At 32.2% G+C, this 25,444-nt stretch overlaps 3 protein-coding genes across 11 annotated transcripts; 1 reads left to right on the top strand and 2 right to left on the bottom strand.

Annotated features, from left to right (window-relative positions):
* The first annotated feature begins 1,183 nt into the window (after window positions 1-1,183).
* LOC130800782 (uncharacterized) lies at window positions 1,184-3,806 on the top strand. 2 transcript variants are annotated; one of them, XM_057664448.1, is made up of 3 exons: window positions 1,184-1,361; window positions 1,453-1,969; window positions 2,806-3,806. In XM_057664448.1, the coding sequence occupies exons 1-3, from the start codon at window positions 1,184-1,186 to the stop codon at window positions 3,317-3,319; spliced, it is 1,209 nt and encodes a 402-aa protein (XP_057520431.1). In that variant the 3' UTR covers window positions 3,320-3,806. The 2 variants fall into 2 exon arrangements, with proteins under 2 accessions (XP_057520431.1, XP_057520432.1); XM_057664449.1 differs by having other exon boundaries at window positions 1,453-1,843; window positions 2,806-3,421.
* On the bottom strand, window positions 1,246-16,624 carry LOC130800783 (UDP-glucose 6-dehydrogenase 2-like). 8 transcript variants are annotated; one of them, XR_009039493.1, is made up of 5 exons: window positions 16,224-16,618; window positions 15,055-15,133; window positions 2,963-3,150; window positions 1,707-1,806; window positions 1,256-1,377 (listed from the first exon to the last, which is right to left on the bottom strand). XR_009039493.1 is itself a non-coding variant. In XM_057664450.1 (3 exons), exon 3 carries the CDS (start codon window positions 9,631-9,633, stop codon window positions 8,533-8,535), a length of 1,101 nt encoding a protein of 366 aa, XP_057520433.1. In that variant the 5' UTR covers window positions 9,634-14,353; window positions 15,055-15,133; window positions 16,224-16,618; the 3' UTR covers window positions 8,227-8,532. The 8 variants fall into 8 exon arrangements, 2 of the variants coding, with proteins under 2 accessions (XP_057520433.1, XP_057520434.1); XR_009039495.1 differs by lacking the exon at window positions 1,707-1,806 and having other exon boundaries at window positions 1,275-1,377; XR_009039496.1 differs by lacking the exons at window positions 1,707-1,806; window positions 2,963-3,150 and having other exon boundaries at window positions 1,246-1,377.
* A 6,636-nt stretch (window positions 16,625-23,260) lies between these two features.
* LOC130801739 (UDP-glucose 6-dehydrogenase 2-like) lies at window positions 23,261-24,361 on the bottom strand. Its single transcript, XM_057665620.1, has one exon. The coding sequence runs from the start codon at window positions 24,359-24,361 to the stop codon at window positions 23,261-23,263; it is 1,101 nt and encodes a 366-aa protein (XP_057521603.1).
* Window positions 24,362-25,444: the final 1,083 nt, after the last annotated feature.

Genomic DNA, 25,444 nt, shown 5'->3' with positions numbered 1-25,444 from the left:
CTACTTTGCATGACCTCCTAACATGTTCTAACCTTGCATAACATCCCCAGAGATGGCGGCATTGTAAACTTCAAGGCTGGCGGCATTTTACTGAATTCCCTCATGCCTGCTTTTGAAATAACTTCCCACTCCCTATATCTATATGTGATCCTGAGATAACTCCCCATTTTCATGCTTGAATAACCCTCCATTAACCTGCAGCTTTCTACACGTTGGCATGGGTTAATTCCTCCTTGAGCAGCACAAGCTAATCATTTGTAAAAAACCGCTAAATTGCCATGTTGCTTGCATACCACTAATTGACTTGGACTAAGTTAGTCTCCTTGCACACTTGTGTCTTTGTCGCTTGCACTTGCATTCTTGTAATTTTTCCCATTGCTAGTTGCTCCTTTACAAACTTGTATTAGTATTCTACATCAAAATTAAGCTAAACCTAGAGTTTCTTAAAAGTCTAATTTCAACTTAACACACAAAGTTTTAAAGTTTTAAACACACAATAAAGTCTATAAACTACATAAAATAAACAATGTTTCTTGGTTCAAAATTAAGTAAATTTAACTAAGAAGTGCTTGTAGCACCTTTTATGACTTCATGGGCTAAGCTTGGACTTGAGATTGAAAGTGAGGGTGGATTGCCATAGCTAACAAGCTGTGATGTTAATGTTAAACAACTAGCCTTACTTTTTGTCATTTGCTTAGTTTGTTCGAGCATTTGTATAAAATGGGTTTTCAGGGGGCTTTTTCCCCCCTTTTTTTTTATTTATGATGTCTTATCTTCATTTACCTTTGTGGTTTTCATTGTAGTGTTTTTAAAATCATGGAATGGAAGAAATTGAGTGCTATTTGTACTAGCTAATATATTGTTATTTCTATTCTTGATTTTAATCTCAAAACTATTTGATGATGTAACTAGTAAGATATGAACTTTAGATAGATAAGCTCAAATGTGCATTTTCCTAGAAAGATAGATGAATTTCATGTCAGATATCTTTTTTTAAGCTCTCTATGCATTGAAGTCACTTGCAAAATTTTAAATCTAATTTAGTATTGCAAATCTCAATTGCATGTTTGGTAATGTTGTAAATGATTGTATAAGGTATAAATTTCCGAGGAAAAAGTTCATGCTAATATCCTTTTGTAATGCAACGCCTTGAGGTGCAGGGTGTGTGAATTTGTGGACAGTCATGGATGATTGGAACAAACCCTTTACAACTGAAGAATTGGTAGCCATTGATGCTGCATTTCAAGTAGCAGTTACTTCTCATTCTTCTAAAGCCTCACGGCGTCAAAATCCCAGTTTCGGTCCGAACTCGGTTTCATCTTCCTCAACATTGTGCTCCATTAAACTGCCATTTCATCAAGGTAATTCTAATTCATCCTGAAATTCAGCAAAGGAAATGTACTTCACCTAATTTCTTAGCGAAATCTATGAAATTCTTTGTATACATTGTAGAGCAAAGGAAAAGGATGGTGTTGCATGGGATATCTAAGAACCAATCGTCAAATAGATATATTTATTCTTCTATGTACACACTTCAAAAGAAAAGGCCAAAGTTGCCAATTGCAGTAGAGAAGGCATGTATGGTGAGGAAATGGAATGATATGGACCATGACATATTAGTGAACATAATGAACCGCCTGAGGGTCCCACCCCCTATGTTTTGGAAAGGCTGGCCTGATTATGATGATGATGATGGTTTTACATACCGGGAGTACTACATGAAGGGCGGTGAGATGTCAACTCTTTACAACTCCTTCTGTGTTTGTAAGTCTTGGCGGTTAGCTGTGTTGGATTCAGTCTTCCCTCCTGCAAATGTGCTGGATCTTCACTTTCTTAAAGGCAGGTATTCACGTGAGAAATATTGCTATCTATTCTACTTGAAAGCCTTGCTTTGTCGTCCTCACCAATATACCAAACTATATTTTCCCGTATGCAGCAAAATAGTATTGCTTACAAAAGTTGCACAAAGGTACTATCCCTTCAACTTTAAAGCACCATAGCACTATATTTTTGCTGATTTAAACTTTTGGTGATTTTTATAATTATTTGTGTGGAATCCTACTGTAATTTATGCGGCCATTCATACTTACACCATTCTTAGCAATTCCACCTAATATCTACGTTATTGTTCTTCTAGAAAATCTTAATCGATCACAGTTTTGGGGATGATATTGGCTTTTATAGGAACATTAGATGGTAGTAGGTTGAGGGAGAAGATAGTGGTTTTTCTGGGTAGAAGCTCTATAAAGAGGGCAAATCATCGAAAGAAAAGCATGTTGACTACTGTAATTTGGTGAACTTTACTTTGATTTTTCAGTACAGTAATTAGGTGGTTATTGTAAAAAAATCTTTATTTTAATGGAAAAATTATCCTGAATCTACTGTGAATACTGAATAATGCATATTATTGATTATTTCTAAATAATCCAATCTTTGTATATTTTTTTGCTGACATCATTCCTTGCCACATTTTAACCGACTACCGTAAGCACCTACCACCAAAGAGGAGTAGGGGGACCAACGATGAAGCATCAAGAGGAAGAAGTGAGTGTAATGGCTATTAGCAAGTACCTACAATAGTTTGGTTAAATGTGACAAAGAGTACTATTAGAAAAAAAAATTAAAAAGTTGTTTGATTATAGTTAATAGTAGATATTATTTACAACAGATGGTAAATAGGTGTGATTATTCAAGACAATTTTTCATATTTTTATCTAGTTTTTATATCATGGCTTATGTGATGATTCAAAATTTCATATGATTCCAATTAGGTTCTGCAGGCTAAATTTTGGGTGATAATTTCAGGTTGCCTAAATTGAAGTGTCTAGTGCAAACAAAAGATGATATAACTTGCAATCTTTTTAAGTTAATTCCTTATTGGCCGGAGCTTAATGAAGTACATTGTACTACTGCATTGATTCCAACATTGAGCAAATATTGTAAGAATATAAAAAGGATGGACCTCTATGGACGCATCCAAGATCGTAGAGCATGTATCCTTGCTTCAGACTTTCCTCAACTCATGCATCTGAATATCCAGGCATGTCTTCTCTCAAGAAATGCTTTATCGATAATTTTGCAACGCAGTCCAAATCTTACTTATCTTGATACTCGACATGCTTTCTCCGTCCGAGGTTCTATTTTTGATCCCTTGGAAGAGAATGTGATTGAATGGGATAAAGATGAGGTTAGTAGAAAAGCAGTTGGTATCAAAACATATTTGCACTGTGCTCAGAGATATTGCTCTTATTGTGCTCCACTCTATTCAACAAATATTTCCGTTGCTGATTCAGTTCGTTTTGTTCCGCCTTTAGAATAAAAGTTTTGTTAATTAAATTCAATTTATCGTAGGTACGTAAATGTTTTGGATTGTACTTTTGGAAATTGTAATTAAAATTAAGATATTGAATTACTTTGTTTTCGGTTGAGAAATATAATCACAATAAATAAGGTATATGAATAGTTAGATATACTGATCGAATATTCAGATCCAAAGCTTCGGACAAACCAGGGTAAATAAATTATAGTGCAATGTTTAAGTTAAAAACTCTCATATTTAAAGAATCACAAATTTTAAATGAGATGGTTTCATGGTGAGACCATCTCTATTGGAATGACCGGTTTTATATTTAATATGTTAAAAGTGATCATTTACAACTTTAAAATTATCAATTTAGAAAAATGGGCTAATTATATGGATCCGTCTCTTGATGAGATGGTCTTAAACGAGCTGTGACTTCTGTTTCCTCACGCAGATCCTACTTTCGAGCGGAACATTGGGTAGGATAATGTTGATGGTGAGTAATTACGACTATTGTTTTATCACTTGTTATATATATATATACATACATATATATATATATATATACATATATATATATATATATACATATATATATATATATACATACATATATATATATATATACATACATATATATATATATATACATACATATATATATATATATACATATATATATATATATATATATATATACATATACATATATATATATTCATATACATATATATATATATATACATATATATATATATATATATATATATATATATATATATATACAGATATATTTATATATATATACATATATATATATATATACATATATATATATATATTTATATATACATATATATATATATACATATATATATATATATATATATATATATATATATATATATATATATATAATGAAAAAATTTTCATAAAATCACATTGTATTTTTATTTTTGTTAGTAATAGAACAAAACGTTTGAGACATAATCACATATTTGGACTTGATCTTGAACAATTAGTTAGACAATTATTCTATTGTGAGACGACCTTAGCCGTGCAACTGGCTCAGGTCTAATAATTTTTTAAACATATTCTAGCATACTAATTTTAAGACTTAAAAAGACAAATCCAAGACTTAAAAATTTAATTTTAAGATTTAAAAGGTCAATTTCAAAGTTTTTAATATCAACGTTAATATTTGAGTCATCCTATTTTAAAGTTGAAATGAAAATTTAATGATCTTCAATTGGTCTTTTAAGTCTTAAAATTGATTTTTTAAGTATCGAAGTTGACCTTTTCAAGTCTTAAAACTGTCGAATTGCATGACTTAAATGTCAATTTCAAACCTTTGAAATTGGTCTTTTAAGTCTTTAAATTGGTCTTTTAACTCTTAAATTGACATTTTAATTTGTAAAATTGGTAAAAAAAATATATACAATTGAATCGGCCTAATAAACCGGCCTAATAAGACGCGTCTCGGTCTCACCCAAGTTTTTGTGTTAGTTATATTGTTACTAGCAGACGATCTCTTAATTGCTGAATTGCATAAAATTTGGATGGACACAAACATTCACATGAGCTGAACATTATAAGATGAAAAAGCGATGGAAGCATGATCCAGTACACTTGGGATTCTTGGAAAATTTGAAAAAAAAATAAGATTATTTAACAACTTAATTCCAAAAATAAGCTCCGTGAAAACTTATTTTCCAAAATAAGCGTCCGTACATCCAAGCCTAGGATCGGCAAGAGTCGCTGTTAGTAACAGCGAAAGAGAAAAAAAAAATTAAAAGCCCAAAGTCGCTGTTACTAACACCGACTTAAAAAAAAAAATTAAAAGCACAAAGTCGTTGTTACTAACAGCGACTTAAAAAAAATAATAAAAATAAAAAAAAAATTTCTTTTTTTTTTCTTTTAATTCGCTGTTAGTAACAGCGGCTTAATGCGTTTTGTAAGTAAATCACTTGTTACAAATATTTTTATTTTTTTGTGAACTTTTCTATAAAAATTAATGAATATCAGCGATGATGATGACGAGCGTCCCCGATTCCAATGGAGTCCACCAGAAACTGTGCCTGTTTGTTTGTTGGAACACATACAGTTGATTGCAATTAAATGCTTTGTAGGACAAGAAGATGAACTACAAGCTGTCGAGTATTTACTAAATAATGGTTGTGGGGCCAAAGTTGTGCTTGATAGAATGGTGAACAGTTCATCAAGTAGATAAATCAGGTGAATTCTCAAAATTCAAGAAATTAAACATCCTTGTGCTTATACAAAAACTGCATATTATATACATATGAAGTGAAGTGAAATGATGAGTTTCTGTGAAGCCAAACAGATCCTAAGTCTCTAAAACTCCCCTATAAAAGTTAGCCTGAAATAATGTAAAGCCGTATGGCAAGAACAATGATTTTACCACAATATGAAAGAACATACTCTTCAAAACAAAAGATGTAAATCTCACACAGGAACACTCTATTGTTTATTTTCTGGTTCACAGCTTCCAGTACTGGGATTCACTTGGTCCGGGCCTGGACCAACAGGATTATCGTCAACCGCATTCCCAGAAGTTTTTCCTAGCTGTGATGTGGAGCGAGTTTGCTACTCAGATGACAAGCTCGTTAGGCCATTCTGCTTCATATAAGCCTCCAGTGGGAGACTTGCTAGCTGGAGAAGATTCGTTAAACTCGATTCAGAAGTCTTCAACTTGAGGTCTTCTTCACGCTCAGGGTGAAAATTTAGGTTGATGCTCTTGCCACTTTCAGCTAACAAGCTGATTGGAGTTTGCCTTTCACCTTCATTAATTTGCGGGGGACCCACGCCTGCCTGCAAGTTATTTTCAGTTTAATGTCGAAGTTGAAGGTTTAAAACACATTAAGTCGCTGTTACTAATAGCGACTTTGGGCTTGTAATTTTTTTTTCTCTTTCGCTGTTACTAACAGCGACTCTTGCCGATTCTAGGCTTGGATGTACGGACGCTTATTTTGAGAAACAAGTTTTCACGAAGCTTATTTTTGGAAATAAGTTGTTAAATAATCTTATTTTTTTCAAATTTTCGGATTCTTGCTTGTTGGAGGCCCAATAAGTTTTTTGGTTTTCAATTCAGAAAAGTATGGATCAAATGTAATTGAAATCTTGTTGCAAACTGGACAAACAAGTGTAGACTTGTATAGTTGTATTGACCCTTTGCATTTACCAATTATCATTTACCACCAGAGAATATGTTAAACCCACATCACATGCTTCTAAAATATATATATATATATATATATATATATATATATATATATATATATATATATATATATATATATATATATAATCCTTTGGTTTTATCACTAACAGAAGTGAAGGCAAATCACAACAGTAGGTGAGTACCAATTTTGGACTTTATAATTATACCATTGTTTGATAATGGGCATCAAGAGAAAAACAAAAATTATCAAATCCCAAAATAACATCTCCAAAATACCACTATTGATAAAAATGAATACATCTAGCATTTGGTATACATCTTCGTACAAAATTACAACTTGCTCTACTTGTACTACCCAAACAACTATCGACTGACGTCCACTGCTATAAACATCATGGAAGCCCATATGTTCCAAATCTACGAGATTAAAAGCATCATTCCCCGTAAAATCAAAGAAATATGTAGGATTTCTCATCAATTGCACGATATGTTGATACGGTAAATTTATGGGGAGGTACTCCTGAGCTCGTGTCTTAATGCATATATAACATCTGCATCTACAAAAAGTTGATCACGCAACGGCAATATATGCAAATTTTGTTCTCGTGCTCCATTTGCTTTTAAACATCACTTTATAATCTCATCAGATACGATAGGATCATGAACACGAAGAGTGACATCCTCATTTCTCATTAGCTGCTCGCATATGTAAATCAATGGAGAATCCGACATATCTTCAGTTCCTTCTTTGTAGGCAAACCCAAGAATAACAATTGTTTTGCCTCTGAGAGATTGCATACATTTATTTCGAACTTCTCTTTTCTTTTCTTATTTACCTCAATGAACCCCTTGAATAAGCTGCAATTTCCTTGTGGCCACCTTCTTCGGCCATATATGCGATGTAAGCTTATATCCCTCTGAAGAACAGAACCACCAACTGCTACATTTGGTTCCAAAAAACCATGTCTCAATTTGTCTTCACTATCGACAATCCGAAAAACTTGATTAATATAAATCTTCAAATCATCGGCAAAAGTGGAACCAATATTCGCCAAAGTCCCCATGCAACCCAATAATGCATTGCAGTATATTTTTGCGAAATCCACACCTTGCATTATTGAATACCAACCTATTGTTCTCAAAATCCAAATTGTAAATATGGTGCAACAATGTTAAATTGGCGTACGGTGTTCTATGTCCAAATACAACTCTTCTCGGATTCAATAAAGTATCAAACGCAGACCCATGACTAAAAAACTCAGAATTTGTGTAGAATTATGTACCACCTGAGTTGGTTGTATTACATCCATAATAGTGTTTCCAACGTCAAAAGGGACGTCTGATTTGTCAATGATGTATTTTGAAACAGTTGCATTATCTCTAATAAGATGCACTGCTTCCATCCACTTATCAATCTCGATTCTCCCTTTTTTCTTAGTTCTCATTTCAATTGCTATAAAGATTAAAGGACTTATCAATTCATGGAACCTGTGGGCCGGTTCACCAGGACCGGTTCCAGTTCCGGTTCCGACCCGCGGTTCTTAGGTCCAGTTCAAGCAGTTTTTTTTCCGGAGGTTTCACGGTTCCGCGGTTCGGAACTTGTCGCAAACAGTTCCGGTTCCGGGACGGTTTCAAGGGGTTCGGCACCGGTTCGGTTCCGGGTAACCAGCTCCGTGGCCATCACAACTTGGACCTATGGAACAACATAATACTTCCCCTAAATATTACACAAAAAATATATACAATATTATATGAAAAATAAAATAATATATATGAAATATTTTTATTATTCTAATGAAGACGATACAAAAGAAAAAAAGAAAGTAATATGGTAGTATTTAATGTTTTTTTTGGCTATATTCAGAGTTTAGCAATTTTGTAAAAAGGTGAAACATTGATTAGAACAAATATTGGTGAGGTACTCCTGAGCTCTTGTCATAATGCATATAGCATCTGCATCTACAAAAAGTTGATCACGCAACGGCAATATATGCAAATTTTGTTCTCGTGCTCCATTTGCTTTTAAACATCACTTTATAATCTCATCATATACAATAGGATCATGAACACGAAGAGTGACATCCTTATTTCTCATTAGCTGCTCGCATATGTAAATCGATGGAGAATCCGACATATCTTCAGTTCCTTCTTTGTAGGCTAACCCAAGAATAACAATTGTTTTGCCTCTGAGAGAATGCATACATTTAAGCATTTTTTTTTCGAACTTCTCTTTTCTTTTCTTATTTACCTCAATGAACCCCTTGAATAATGCTGCGATTTCCTTGTGGCCACCTTCTTCGGCCATATATGCCATGTAAGCTATATCCCTCTGAAGAGCAGGACCACCAACTGCTACATTTGGTTCCAAAAAACTATGTCCCAATCTGTCTTCACTATCGACAATCCGAAAAACTTGATTAATATCAATATTCAAATCATCGGCAAAAGTGGAACCAATATTCGCCAAAGTCCCCATGAAACCCAATAATGCATTGCAGTATATTTTTGTGAAATCCACACTCCTTGCATCATTGATTACCAACCTATTGTTCTTAGGAACAAAATTGTAAATATGGTGCAACAATGTTAAATTGGCGTACGGTGTTCTATGTCCAAATACAACTCTTCTCGGATTCAATAAAGTATCAAACGCGGACCCATGACTAAAAAACTCATGATTTGTGTAGTTACTATGTACCACCTGAGTTGGTTGTATCACATCCATAATAGTGTTTCTAACGTCAAAAGGGACGTCCGATTTGTCGATGATGTATTTTGAAACAGCTGCATTATCTCTAATAAGACGCACTGCTTCCATCCACTTATCAAGCTCGATTCTCCCTTTTTTCTTAGTTCTCATTTCAATTGCTATAAAGATTAAGGGACATTGTTGTATGAATTGTTGAATATTGTTATGAAAGTGCAGTTTTACATTTCGGTGAGCAAGAAGCAAATCGGGTAGTTGAGGTTCCCAAAAGGGTGGTACAGGTTGATTCCATGGAGCAAGTTGATCTACTGTGTCGACTACATAAAATTGCTTATTTGAGTAGTGATGAGCTAGTGCCACTATGGAAAATGCTCCGATACAACATATGCTATTCATATTAGCAAAAGTAATTGGTTGTTCCATACTTTTTGTAAATTTCTTTTCTGCTTATTTTTCATTTTATTCTTCAACTTATAGACTTATTCTATATTCAATTACCAACAATTTGAGAGGTCTTGTGATTTGTGGGTTTGATGATTTGAGGTATTATAGCTTTGTCTCAATCACCGTAAATAAAAAACCCATATTCCCAAAAATCCAACATTATAATTATAACATTTAAGAATATTTCCAAATATTTAATTGAACGTAATATTTGATAAATCCTCGTTTCTCTTCCTGATTAGGAAAGTTTTTAGATTTGAGAATCATTAAAAAGATTTGAGAATATTCGAAAATACTTGAAAATATTTGTGATTCTATTTTCCGTTACAAATGTTTCAAATTGTGAAATCTTTACTTACATGAACGCAATAATAATGGCAGTGATTAATAATGCTATGATTTATTTAAAGTTTTCAAATTACAACTTGATTTATCCAATATTTTAAAGGATACTCTTAACACATGGTCATCAAACTTTATAAATTCAATTTACAAGTCGTAAATAATCATGGATTACATTTGAGCATATATTTTCATAAATTTTAAATTTTGTTAAAATCGTGCATGGGTAGCTAGTTTCATAAATTTTAAATTTTATAAAAATCGGCACGGGTATATAACTAGCTAATAAATATAAATAGTCATAGCATTATTAATCACTGCCATTATTATTGCGTTCATGTAAGTAAAGATTTCACAATTTGAAACATTTGTAACGGAAAATAGAATCACAAATATTTTCAAGTATTTTCGAATATTCTCAAATCTTTTTAATAATTCTCAAATCTAAAAACTTTCCTAATCAGGAAGAGAAACGAGGATTTATCAAATAATACGTTCAATTAAATATTTGGAAATATTCTTAAATATTATAATTATAATGTTGGATTTTTGGGAATATGGATTTTTTATTTACGGTGATTGAGACAAAGCTATAATACCTCAAATCATTAAACCCACAAATCACAAGACCTCTCAAATCACAAGACCTCTCAAATTGTTGGTAATTGAATATAGATTAAGTCTATAAGTTGAAGAATAAACTGAAAAATAAGCAGGAAAGAAATTTACAAAAAGTATGGAACAACCAATTACTTTTGCTAATATGAATAGCATACGTTGTATTGGAGCATTTTCCATGCTGGCACTATGTCACGCATGGCTCGTAGCCCCTACACAAGACAGAGGCACGAAACTTGGTGTCCGGGTGTCTTACATCAAAAGAAGGTTATAGAGACTTCCGGAATCATCAAGAAGCTTGTGGAGCATGTGGGTCTAGAACAACCCACACTAGAAGGTTCCGGAGAACTCTAGAAGGATCTAGAAAACTCTTGAAGGATCTTTCTAAATATCCAATGTCTAGAATTCTCTAGGAACTCTTGTACATACTTTAGAGTATCTTAACACTTGTAATTGTGTAGAATTCTCTAGAGAGAGGTAATCTAGATCCCTCCATTTGAGGAGGTTCGAATGTTCTAGAATTAGAAGTAGTAAGGGGTGTTGCCTATAAGTACCCCAAGGCATTCATTTGTACACAACAATTGAGAGTTTACTTGTAAAGCTTTCCTTGTGCAATACATAAACCTCACTTATATTTCCCAACTCTTGTGTTCCTACTTACTTCACATCTTCTCAAAGTCTTAGCCAAATCCACACAAACACACCAACTACATCATTTAGCAATACACCTTTGGGGTTTGGCTGACTTGTCTTACGACGGGAGTGTAAGCAAGTGGCACACGTAAGACTAGGAAAAGAGTCGACGCGTGACAACTAGCTCATCACTACCCAAATAAGCAATTTTATGTAGTCGACACAGTAGATCAAGTTGCTTCATGGAATCAACCTGTACCACCCTTTTGGGAACCTCAACTACCCGATTTGCTTCTTGCTTACCGAAATATAAATCTGCACTTTCATAACAATATTCAACCATTCATACGACAATGTCCCTTAATCTTTATAGCAATTGAAATGAGAACTAAGAAAAAAAGGAGAATCGAGATTGATAAGTGGATGGAAGTAGTGCGTCTTATTAGAGATAATGCAGCTGTTTCAAAATACATCATCGACAAATCAGACGTATCTTTTGACGTTAGAAACACTATTATGGATGTGATACAACCAACTCAGGTGGTACATAGATTCTACACAAATCCTGAGTTTTTTAGTCATGGGTCCGCGTTTGATACTTTATTGAATCCGAGAAGAGTTGTATTTGAACATAGAACACCGTACGCCAATTTAACATTGTTGCACCATATTTACAATTTTGTTCCTGAGAACAATAGGTTGGTAATCAATAATGCAAGGAGTGTGGATTACGCAAAAATATACTGCAATGCATTATTGGGTTGCATGGGAACTTTGGCGAATATTGGTTCCACTTTTGCCGATGATTTGAAGATTGATATTTAATCAAGTTTTTCGGATTGTCGATAGTGAAGACAGATTGAGACATGGTTTTTTGGAACCAAATGTAGCAGTTGGTGGTCCTGCTCTTCAGAGGGATATAGCTTACATGGCATATATGGCCGAAGAAGGTGGCCACAAGGAAATTGCAGCATTATTCAAGGGGTTCATTGAGGTAAATAAGAAAAGAAAAGAGAAGTTCGAAAAAAAAATGCTTAAATGTATGCATTCTCTCACAGGCAAAACAATTGTTATTCTTGGGTTTGCCTACAAAGAAGGAACTGAAGATGTGTCGGATTCTCCATCGATTTACATATGCGAGCAGCTAATGAGAAATGAGGATGTCACTCTTCGTGTTCATGATCCTATCGTATCTGATGAGATTATAAAGAGATGTTTAAAAGCAAATGGAGCACGAGAACAAAATTTGCACATATTGCCGTTGCGTGATCAACTTTTTGTAGATGCAGATGCTATATGCATTATGACACGAGCTCAGGAGTACCTCCCCATAAATTTACCGTATCAACATATCGTGCAATTAATGAGAAATCCTACATATTTCTTTGATTTTACGGGGAATGATGCTTTTAATCTCGTACATTTGAAACATATGGGCTTCCATGATGTTTATAGCAGTGGACGTCAGTAGATAGTTGTTTGAGTAGTACAAGCTAAAGTTGAGGACAAGTATTTGTTCGTTATTATTAACAGAGGACAAATATTTTAATTTTTTCTTTTAAATTGTAAGAGTCTATAATATAATTTTGGTATAGGAGCCCAAAATTTACGACACGGACCTGATCCAAGTTTATATTGGCATCAATTAGTGGACTTTTGCCTCAGATTACTATAATCACTCCTCATCTCCTTTTAAAAGATGAACTTCTATTTATGATCCACAATTGAGTCCGAAACAACACATGAACCCTTAAATTAGGTGCTAGCTAGCTTGTAGCATTGTCTAATTAAAAATTTATAGGTTGTTAATCCTCTCAGACCATAAACAATCATCAAAAACGAATGAATGCCACCGAGCATGCATATAACACAGTGACTTTAGACGTTTAACAAAAGCTAAAGTCATTTTTTCAGAATACAAAATTTATAGGAACTCATGAAAACAAATCAGCATTGGGGCTTCAACATCAAAACAGAACCAAACCATCAAAAAATAAGAATGATCTCAGCTATGAACATCAAAACAGAACCACATTATCAAAACAGAACCAAGCATCAAAAAATCATTGGGGCTTCATCATCAAAACAGAAACAACTATGAACATCAAACAAGAACAAGCCAAAAAATCAGAAAAACTCAAATTCGTCCAATGGCAAACAGTTTCCAGAATTCACCCAAAGATTAAATGACATCCTAAAGCCCAAATCTCCAATTGTTTTCAACTACGAAATTAAAAAACATAAACATAAATGCCTTACAATGATCAATAACGTCTCTTCATGGACTTTTGATAGGCCTCAAGTTCTTTCTTAGACCACCTTAAAATCTCATTTGAATATGAATGTGGCCGGCCATGTAAGAAACACGGACATAAATCCCCATAATTACAAAGGCCATCATAAAGATAACTAGAAATTGATGAACAACTAGTAGATCTCTTGTTTTCCACACTCAGAAATCAAATTAAAACAAAGCTTTGAAGAAACATTAATGGCGGTTGAAGAACAGGGGGTTGATTTTGGAGATGAAGGCCAAAAATTATGAAACTTACCTCAAAATGTAGAGAAAAAGCCGATCTTTATTTTAGTTCAATAAAAATGAACTGAAGTTAAGGGATTAACAGGGGGCAATGGTTCAAAGAAGAAATGAAAATGGCGAGTGAGAAGACAGAGACACAATAAAAAAGAGAGCAGAGAAATGATGAAGGGGCAATTCCCAATTGACAATTCTCACCCAGCCCCAAATTGACAATACCCACCCAGACAATTCCAATTGACAATTCCCACCCAGCCCCGTAAGTTCCTACTCTGCTGTTCACCCACAACTCCTCTTAAAATTAAGAAATTTTACAAACAATTTCTTGAACTCACATTTAAAAGTTAGAAATTTCCAAATTACAAACAATTCAGAAATTTTACATTTTACAAACAAACAAACATTTCAGAAATTTTACAAAGTTAAAGCCCAATCTCCATCAATTTCCCATCTAGAAATTTTAAATTTTTACAAACAAGAAAAAAAAAGTAAAATAAATAAAGTTATAGAGAAGAGATGAACATACCTTCACTTATTCACCTTTGATGGCTATTTCTTGAGTTTTCAATCCTTTGTAATTTTAGGGGAAATATAATTTTAGAGAAGATGATGGGCAATTTAGAACGTGAATTCAACTCAATGTAGAAAACAAGGAAAGTAAATTATATTTTGGGAAATTTAAAAGATTTTTTTATGGGAAATGGAATACTCAGAGAAAGTAAATTTATTTTGAGAAATTGAAAAACTTTTTGTGGGAAATAAGAATAAACCGTGTCTATGCTAAAAGTAAATTTTTTCAAGCTTTTTAATGGTAGAGATATTTATCAAGATCAAATTTACCTAATTCAGTTTAATAAATACAGTAATAAAACAACCGGACATAATCCAGTTAAGTCACGCCAGCTAATCATAATATAGTACCTTATCAGATGGGAATAACTTCCACTCTCAACTATTAATGAGCGCCCTGGGATAGCAGCGCGCCAAAACCCACTGAGCCACTCAATAGAATATGAAATTTACCTATAAAGGAGTCATTCTAACTCCAATTAGGCATAATCTAATTCTTAAATAAATAAGGGATAGTTCTCGCCCTCTATTAACTCTCATTCTCTAAACTATTCTAAGTGCAAGGATTTCATAGTCGATAGCTCTTCATGTAAAATGTACTAAATAGTATCTCATAGTTTCAATGCAATGTATATTATCACAATAAACAATAATGTCTTAAAGCAAATTGCACATAAGGGTTAGTTACTGCGTGTACGTACCTGAAACTGCTACAATACGACCAAAAGCCACAATAATTAGCCAAGGTGAGGTTTTACGACCCTCTTATATACTGAGTACCTATACGAGTTTGAGATAGAAAACTAAATAAGCCTTTTTGGTCTTATTTAAAAGCTACTTACTTTAAAAGAAATGACTCTACTGCCATACAAACGAGTTTCAACTTGTGCTAACAAATACTTTAGCCACACACAATGACTTTAATCCTAAACTAGCTTATGAACTAAAATATCATATTACAAATCTAACCACAACACAAAATTTATACTCAACTCTATATCAAAGTATGATCTAATAAGAAAGCTTCTAATTATATACTTTTTGCACTAGCATAACTTTTAGAAATTAGTAGACTTAAGCTCTATAATGCAATGTATTACACCAAATAATAATGAAAACACTCATGATAGTATTACTTTATATTCCTACATTATTCAAGTTTAAGGTGGTAACAATGAAAAAGAAACAAGTTATTTAGATAAATCATAAAACTAAGTTTACGCAACTTACGACAACGATACACAGAATCAACAATGTCAATCACTATTAACAACAATGACACCATGTTACTAAACAAACAATAACCACACGACAACTAACAAATTCTACTAATCATTTTACAACCACCACAATCACTATCATAGTCAGCTACAATCATCACCATTACTGGTTATCATAACAATAACCAATCGACTAAGTCTCAAAACAACTTTTAAGGTTATTAAATCATTCATTACACCACCAAAATATAGCATAAATCCACATTATTAGTAATTTCACCTCTAAATCCAAATCCTAGTCATTTCATGTTCAAAAATAACACTTTAATTTACTACCCATATTAAGACTCAAGAAACTAATACAAAATCAACACACAACCCATAATTTCAAATCAACCTTCAAGTCATGAACATGTTTAATTCATCAAACACTCTTACCCACAAAAGATTCAATGAAAATAACACAAGTTCAACACTTTTCAGTCACATTTCAAAAACCTAATCCATAAGTACATTCAAATCATCAATCCAATTCTCACTCATTACAAGATTCAATAACAATCATACAAAGTTCAACATTTTTCTCATAAACTTTATAAATTTTAATTGGAACAAAGATGAAATCAAATAAGAGTAAGGAGATGGCTCACAAAATAAAACTAGCAAGAGGATGGAGAAGTGAGAGGAGGTTGCGGAGGTGGTGGCGCAGAGCCAAAATCGGCTGCCCAGCAGCCAGTTGCTGGCGGCACAAAATGCTACACGGTTGTTTAAGGCTCAGCTGTTGTTGGTGGGGAAGAACGCAGCCTATTGGCGGCTGCTGGCGGCTACGGCGGAGGCGTGGCTGGCGGCATTAGGGCTGCTGCTGGGGCTGCTATTTGCGAGAAGAAACGCAGCCCTTGCTGCTGCTGCTTGCGAGGGAGACGAGGCGGCTGCACCGGTTGCAAGAGGGGACGGCCGCTGCTTCTGGTCAAGGAAGAAGAAGCAGCGCACAGCAGAGAGGAAGAAGGAGCAGCGAGAGAAGGGAGAAGAAGGAGAAGGGAAATGACGGCTCAGCTTTTGTTTTTAGGGTTTTATGGGTTTTTATACTCGTTGCTATATCATTATTTTTATTATTATTATTATTATTATTATTATTATTATTATGTTTATGTTTATTTATTTATTTATTTTATCGCGGTTTATTTTCTTGCGAGACTCAACTAAGAGACTCACCTTTGTGTGCTCAGACATTTAAATAAAATAGTCGTTTTGACTCGAACTTCTTTATTTAAGAAATCGTAACTATATTTCTAATATATATATATAAATTAACATTTACATTCATGTATGCAAGAAATTTATTAAACTAATTCAAAAATAATTTAATATAATTGTAAAATCTTTAAAAGTTATTAAAATATTAAATAATTTCATTATTAAAATCTTGGGGTGTTACATTCATTTCTTGTTTCATTTATTATTTATAAATTTTCAAAAATTAAAGATATTGACAAAATTGAATTGCCACTACCACAATGTGAAACTTATAGAGATAAATCTTTAATTAACCAAAATGATCACTAATTAAAGATAATGAAACTTAAAAAAATAATAAAAGATAGATCAAAGAACTAAACTTTTTTTTGAATTGGAGATCATTACAAAGGTTTGGTTCAATTAAAATTTTTCTCAAAATCAAATATTCATTGTGTTTTTGAATTTGCTATCTAGAAGCTGACATGAATATTAAGAGATAGTTTTGCTGATATAAAATAAATAAATTAAAATTATGTAAATGACATTAAAAAATTTAAAAGTAATAATTTGCGTTAAAAAATACAACAAATTTAGTTGAATTAATAATAATAAAAGTTCTAGCAAACTCAAAAAAGGAAAAAATATTATTTATTATAAACTGACCCAAATCAATGAATAAAACAATACCAGTGGTTCACAATAAATTGTTACCTTTGGAAACATATACTATTTGATTTTGGGTAGAATAATTTTCCTTCACATGCTACATTATTTGCTCAACATTGACGTAACTCTAATAAATTGTTACATCCTAATGATTCTACGTTTTTTTAATTAGAAATCAAATTTTATTTTGGATTATTTTACTTACTTTACCCTTATTTTTCTTTTGTCAACGATTTTTATCATTTTCGTCTAATTTACTTATTAATTATTTTATTCACTAACTACAAATTAATATTCAAATGAAGCAAATGATATTTAAGGGTTCATGTGTTGTTTCGGACTCAATTGTGGATCATAAATAGAAGTTCATCTTTTAAAAGGAGATGAGGAGTGATTATAGTAATCTGATGTCAATATAAACTTGGAATACTTGTTTTGTGATGAAAAACAAACTAAACAGTGAATAAAATGTAATTATTGGGCAATATTTAAAAGGATATATAATGAGTATGTTTTACAAAAACTTTTTGATCGATTTTATATTTTGATTTTAAACTTTTAATTTATTTATTGGTTAAATAGTTAAAAATTGTATTGGGATAAATGATATTTAATTTATTAGCTCTATAAAAATAAAAAATGCTAGCAAGTACCTAATGATCAAACAACTCAACTTAATCCATCATGAACCAACAATTACCAATTGCCAATTCAACCCTAAAATAGTATTCCCCTTCTGGTACCAAGTAGGAAGAATAATGGTAAATAATTGAGACTTTTATAGTAAATTAACTAAATATTTCCAAAATTACTTTATCATCTTATTATAGTATTATATATTAGCCCATTAAATTGTAATTACTTATTAAATAATAAAAATTTAATAACATTTAAATAGAAAAACTATTTGATAAGATTTGTGTTAGTCCAAATTGTTAGCTAATTAAAAAAATTCGTACAATGAATTTCAAAATAGTGCGTCTTACGGTGAAAAAAAAAGGTACTCTTGTCCATATGATGATTTCCGATGCATATTTTTTAGACTGCTCAAGGTGCGTTGCTAGTATGACTAAATTTAATTAGTCTATATTATGTCTATATTTTTTTCATATTACTCTTTCCCTCATATTCAATTTGCAATTTATTTGATTTTAGTTTGTTGTATGACATTTGTCATGTTTTAATTTTGATTATAACCTCTATACTACTCTATATTTTCTCTTTAATTTTTATTTACATATTTTTTTATTCTAATTTTTTATTTACATATTAAACTTAACTGGTTATCTAATCTACTAATTTTAAATATTTTGTATAATTATTTTGAAATCCACAAGTTGATCTCGTGGTTGATGATTTTGCCTTTAATTTCCGTTTCACCCAAATGATAAGAATTTATTTTTCACCACTTACAAAGAAAGATTAATTCTTCTTATTCCTTTTAGCTACTAAAAAGTATACTCCTTAGACTTATTCTCTTTCTCCATAACTTTGGCACCAAATTCTTTTTTGGTATGTCTATTTTTTACTTTAAAATATTTCTACTTTGGATAATAAATTCACTATTTTCTTTAATTATGATCCACGTAATTTCTTAATTTTAATTTCATCCACACAATTTATTTTATTGTTTTCATAATTTTTAATATTTATCCCAATAATTCTTTTCGGTGATTGATGCTTTGAGGGGACCGAAGTATTTACATGACAAGAAATTTCAAAAAATTTACTCCAATGTTATAACCATATTATAACATTTGAATTAAAAAGCCACATTGATTTTAAAGAGAAAAAAACACAAATAGTCTTTAAGTGTGTAGGCTAGTACGATGAAATTAAGGACAAGTTATTAGGGAAAAATAACAATCAATATTTCTTCTGTTCCACTAAAATTACAACATTTACTTTTTAAAAGCTCATACATATATATATATATATATATATATATATATATATATATATATATATATATATATATATATATATATATATATATATATATATAATATTGTAATTTTAATGGGACAAAAGAGTCATTGAGATTCCATTGCTAAGGCATCATCAATCAATCTCTTTGGTTGGATGCCTATATAAACCCAAACCAACACCTTAGAAAAAAAGTCACATATAAATTTTGCTTTCCCTTAAACTTGTTATTCCAAGTGGGTTCTTTCTTCTTCATAAAGAACAATATAACATCCATAGTGAGAAAAAAGAGAAATACTCAAATTTTACAAATTGTGTCGTGGCCACATCATCTTGTCTTCCAACTTCATCTTCTTCCTTCATTAGGTTTGTCTTTTTTTCATAATCAACTTCTACAAATATTATCTTTAATTTGTGTGGTAAATATTCCCTCCATCGCTAAGAAATTGCACCACCCACAATCAACAGAAAAAAGGAGAGAAAATATCCTGATACTTGAGAATAAAAAAAGTAATAAAAAGACTATCTAAATTAAAATGCTGTAAAGTTAAAGAGAGAACTAAATTGAAAGCAAAACAATCTCTTTGCGGCAGAGACAGTAGTGATTATGGACTGAATTATTGATCAATATTTTTGCCAAGTACTTCCTTCATTCCATTATACTTAGTATATTTGACCTTTTACCCTATATAATGCCATATTTTAATTATTTATATGTTGAATTATTTACATATAACAATTATAAAGCTAATGATTTGATTCAAATAAAATCTCATTTAACTATAATTTTTCTTACATAATAACCACAATATATAAAATAAGCTTAAACAATTAATAGTACCAATAAGCATGATTAGCATGTATTTCATAAGGAATAGGGAAATATATACAATCACTTGGACCTAGGCATGGCCACGGTCCGGGTTGGGCCGGTTCCATCTGGTTCCGGTTCCTGACGATTCCAAATGGTTCCTTAGCGGTTCATGAGGCGGTTCCAACTCGCGGGACGGGCGGGTCGGACCATCGATTCCATTTTTATTTTTCCTTTAAATATTTATATAATATAAAAATACTATAATATTGCGGACGTACCTTTGATGATTACTTGATTATTAGCGAAATTCATTACTTGTCAAGTTGTAATCATTATTAAAATATTTACTAAAAAGAATGAAAAAAATAAATTAATAAGAAAAATCAACGATAATGTCGATAAAGGCGATTAATAAAAAAAGAGGGAGAAAATGGACTTGAACCTAGTACCCAAAGGAATACTGAGCTGCCTATGTATCTTGAAGGAATCAAAGCCCACCTAGTTCTTTGTCATACATTTTATTTGTAGTTGTTGAATGTTGATTTATCGTTGTCCGATGGATTCTATTCGTCTTCGTCATCATCATCTGGTTGGTTAGATGCTTCCGCTGACTCTCCTCCTGACGATGATGCAGATGTATCCATCATCATCCATGGATCATCATCATCGCCTTGATCATCATCATTCCTTAGTCCTTGTGTTCGAATCTTCGCTTGATCCCAATCTTTCTTGCAAACACATATTTAAATACTATGTGAAGCAAGACGAGATCTCTTTTCGTCTAAAACTCTTCTACATGCACTAAAAGCAGACTCCGACGCAATCGTAGAAGCAGAAATTGCAAGGATATCCTTTGCGATTCTCGATAATATGGAAAATTTATAGATTTTTCTTTCCACCACTCTAAAATATTATAGCTACCTTGGTCAATTTCAAAGTGATGTTTAAGATAATTATCTAATTCTAAATATGCAGTGGAGGGTGAAGAAGAAGATGATCCTACAAAACTATCATCTTGGCTCATTATATTAGCTATTACGGAATTATAATAAGAGGGACGTGCTAAGACGCTAGCACGCCTAGACGTATCGCGTTTTGGGTTATGTAGACTAGCATAGTAATCATAAAGTTCTGCTACAAGTTTTTTACAAGTTTCAACATAATTATGTACATCACTAGGCGGGCGATCTAATGATTGGTAGAACAACAAAATATCTTATCTAATAAGTTCCATTCTTTACATATCTCTACTAGTCTGTATTTTATGTTTTCACCTGCATGTCGTTTAAGAGTGTTCCTAGGGATTGCTCTATGTTGTGGTTGCAAAGTATTTTTCTAGTGTAATGCTCGTATGCCCTACTTTCACCATGGTTAAATGGCAATTCATCACAAATTACATATTTAGAAAATTCATCAATCATATCATTACGATTATATTTAAAAGGCATACCTGTGCTGGAAATGTCCCACTATAGGCTTCCACTTGTGGTCCCGCTGCCGCTTGCTGCATGAGTTTCTTTTGTAATTCCATGCTTCTTTGCCAAATGTTTTTTAAAAGATCCCGTACCACCACCTAACACGTATTCACAAAATGCAATAAATGAATTTTTAATACATTCTTGATTTATAAAATATGAATATCGTGTATGTATAAAAAACTTAAAAAGTATTTACCTCTGGTGAAATTGTATGAAACTAAGGGATTTACTCCTTGACTTTCACAAATTTGTCTTACTGGTTCATTTTCATCTAAATTAAAATATAAAGACATACTCGAATACCACAATATATAAATAAATAATAATTTTAAATTTAATCAATTTGAAGAATAAAATTATAAAACTAATTGATAGTTTGGAAATTGACTCGTTTACCACGAGCTTGTCTTTATTGTTGTTGTAGTAGTTGTTTTTCATGTGATATTGTTGATGACTGTCGAGAACTATGTATCCCAATAGGGGTCGTTGGTTCCTCTTCTTGTTCTTCTTCTTCATCAATTTGTATTTCTCTTTCCACTTCTTCTGCATAATCGTGTAATTCTTGGTCGTACCCTTCTGGATAATTTAGTTCATAATTATAATTACTAATGGGAGGTGTTGTTGATATGGACGGAGTTGAAGTGGGCATTCATTTGGAGCTAGAACCTCCCAATAATTTTGCCACTTTAGTAACTTTTTTAGAGACTTTTTTTAAAAAAGAAGACATGATAATATTGAAATAATAATAGAATTAAGAAATAAAAAAATAATTAATAGACTAATTATGTAATTAACTAAATTAAGAAATAATTAAAAGACTAATTATGTAATTAAGAGAATAATTGCGTAATTAAGTAGATAGAGTAAGTAGTGAGAGTAGGAGAAGAGATGAGTTGTAAATGAAAATTATTGAAAGTGATATATATTTATAGTAAAAATCACAACGGCTAGTTAACGACTCTTTTTCGAACGGTTCCAAAGAACCTGTGGGCTGGTTCACCCGGACCGATTCCGGTTCCATGGAACCTGTGGGCCGGTTCACCAGGACCGGTTCCAGTTCCGGTTCCGACCCGCGGTTCTTAGGTCCAGTTCAAGCAGTTTTTTTTCCGGAGGTTTCACGGTTCCGCGGTTCGGAACTTGTCGCAAACAGTTCCGGTTCCGGGACGGTTTCAAGGGGTTCGGAACCGGTTCGGTTCCGGGTAACCAGCTCCGTGGCCATCACAACTTGGACCTATGGAACAACATAATACTTCCCCTAAATATTACACAAAAAATATATACAATATTATATGAAAAATAAAATAATATATATGAAATATTTTTATTATTCTAATGAAGACGATACAAAAGAAAAAAAGAAAGTAATATGGTAGTATTTAATGTTTTTTTTGGCTATATTCAGAGTTTAGCAATTTTGTAAAAAGGTGAAACATTGATTAGAACAAATATTGGTGAGGTACTCCTGAGCTCGTGTCATAATGCATATAGCATCTGCATCTACAAAAAGTTGATCACGCAACGGCAATATATGCAAATTTTGTTCTCGTGCTCCATTTGCTTTTAAACATCACTTTATAATCTCATCATATACAATAGAATCATGAACACGAAGAGTGACATCCTTATTTCTCATTAGCTGCTCGCATATGTAAATCGATGGAGAATCCGACATATCTTCAGTTCCTTCTTTGTAGGCTAACCCAAGAATAACAATTGTTTTGCCTCTGAGAGAATGCATACATTTAAGCATTTTTTTTTCGAACTTCTCTTTTCTTTTCTTATTTACCTCAATGAACCCCTTGAATAATGCTGCGATTTCCTTGTGGCCACCTTCTTCGGCCATATATGCCATGTAAGCTATATCCCTCTGAAGAGCAGGACCACCAACTGCTACATTTGGTTCCAAAAAACCATGTCCCAATCTGTCTTCACTATCGACAATCCGAAAAACTTGATTAATATCAATATTCAAATCATCGGCAAAAGTGGAACCAATATTCGCCAAAGTCCCCATGAAACCCAATAATGCATTGCAGTATATTTTTGTGAAATCCACACTCCTTGCATCATTGATTACCAACCTATTGTTCTTAGGAACAAAATTGTAAATATGGTGCAACAATGTTAAATTGGCGTACGGTGTTCTATGTCCAAATACAACTCTTCTCGGATTCAATAAAGTATCAAACGCGGACCCATGACTAAAAAACTCAGGATTTGTGTAGTTACTATGTACCACCTGAGTTGGTTGTATCACATCCATAATAGTGTTTCTAACGTCAAAAGGAACGTCCGATTTGTCGATGATGTATTTTGAAACAGCTGCATTATCTCTAATAAGACGCACTGCTTCCATCCACTTATTAAGCTCGATTCTCCCTTTTTTCTTAGTTCTCATTTCAATTGCTATAAAGATTAAGGGACATTGTCGTATGAATTGTTGAATATTGTTATGAAAGTGCAGTTTTACATTTCGGTGAGCAAGAAGCAAATCGGGTAGTTGAGGTTCCCAAAAGGGTGGTACAGGTTGATTCCATGGAGCAACTTGATCTACTGTGTCGACTACATAAAATTGCTTATTTGGGTAGTGATGAGCTAGTGCCAGCATGGAAGATGCTCCAATACAATATATGCTATTCATATTAGCAAAAGTAATTGGTTGTTCCATACTTTTTGTGAATTTCTTTCCTGCTTATTTTTCAGTTTATTCTTCAACTTATAGACTTATTCTATATTCAATTACCAACAATTTGAGAGGTCTTGTGATTTGTGGGTTTGATGATTTGAGGTATTATAGCTTTGTCTCAATCACCGTAAATAAAAAAACCCATATTCCCAAAAATCCAACATTATAATTATAACATTTAAGAATATTTCCAAATATTTAATTGAACGTAATATTTGATAAATCCTCGTTTCTCTTCCTGATTAGGAAAGTTTTTAGATTTGAGAATCATTAAAAAGATTTGAGAATATTCGAAAATACTTGAAAATATTTGTGATTCTATTTTCCGTTACAAAATGTTTCAAATTGTGAAATCTTTACTTACATGAACGCAATAATAATGGCAGTGATTAATAATGCTATGATTTATTTAAAGTTTTCAAATTACAACTTGATTTATCCAATATTTTAAAGGATACTCTTAACACATGGTCATCAAACTTTATAAATTCAATTTACAAGTCGTAAATAATCATGGATTACATTTGAGCATATATTTTCATAAATTTTAAATTTTGTTAAAATCGTGCATGGGTAGCTAGTTTCATAAATTTTAAATTTTATAAAAATCGGCACGGGTATCTAACTAGCTAATAAATATAAATAGTCATAGCATTATTAATCACTGCCATTATTATTGCGTTCATGTAAGTAAAGATTTCACAATTTGAAACATTTGTAACGGAAAATAGAATCACAAATATTTTCAAGTATTTTCGAATATTCTCAAATCTTTTTAATAATTCTCAAATCTAAAAACTTTCCTAATCAGGAAGAGAAACGAGGATTTATCAAATAATACGTTCAATTAAATATTTGGAAATATTCTTAAATATTATAATTATAATGTTGGATTTTTGGGAATATGGATTTTTTATTTACGGTGATTGAGACAAAGCTATAATACCTCAAATCATTAAACCCACAAATCACAAGACCTCTCAAATCACAAGACCTCTTAAATTGTTGGTAATTGAATATAGATTAAGTCTATAAGTTGAAGAATAAACTGAAAAATAAGCAGGA

The sequence above is a fragment of the Amaranthus tricolor genome, chromosome 15 (assembly GCF_026212465.1).
Source record: "Amaranthus tricolor cultivar Red isolate AtriRed21 chromosome 15, ASM2621246v1, whole genome shotgun sequence".
Classification (NCBI taxonomy): Eukaryota; Viridiplantae; Streptophyta; class Magnoliopsida; order Caryophyllales; family Amaranthaceae; genus Amaranthus; species Amaranthus tricolor.
This window is presented reverse-complemented; position numbering and strand designations above follow the sequence as displayed.

Bases quoted from the DNA above. Each gene is read 5' to 3' on its own strand.
- LOC130800782 (XM_057664448.1), top strand. From the start codon at position 1,184: ATGGATGATTGGAACAAACCCTTTACAACTGAAGAATTGGTAGCCATT. The intron at 1,362-1,452 runs GTAATTCTAATT...TATACATTGTAG, and splicing joins TAAACTGCCATTTCATCAAG to AGCAAAGGAAAAGGATGGTG. The intron at 1,970-2,805 runs GTACTATCCCTT...TGATAATTTCAG, and splicing joins CTTACAAAAGTTGCACAAAG to GTTGCCTAAATTGAAGTGTC.
- LOC130800783 (XM_057664451.1), bottom strand. From the start codon at position 9,633: ATGGAACAACCAATTACTTTTGCTAATATGAATAGCATATGTTGTATC.
- LOC130801739 (XM_057665620.1), bottom strand. From the start codon at position 24,361: ATGGAACAACCAATTACTTTTGCTAATATGAATAGCATATATTGTATT.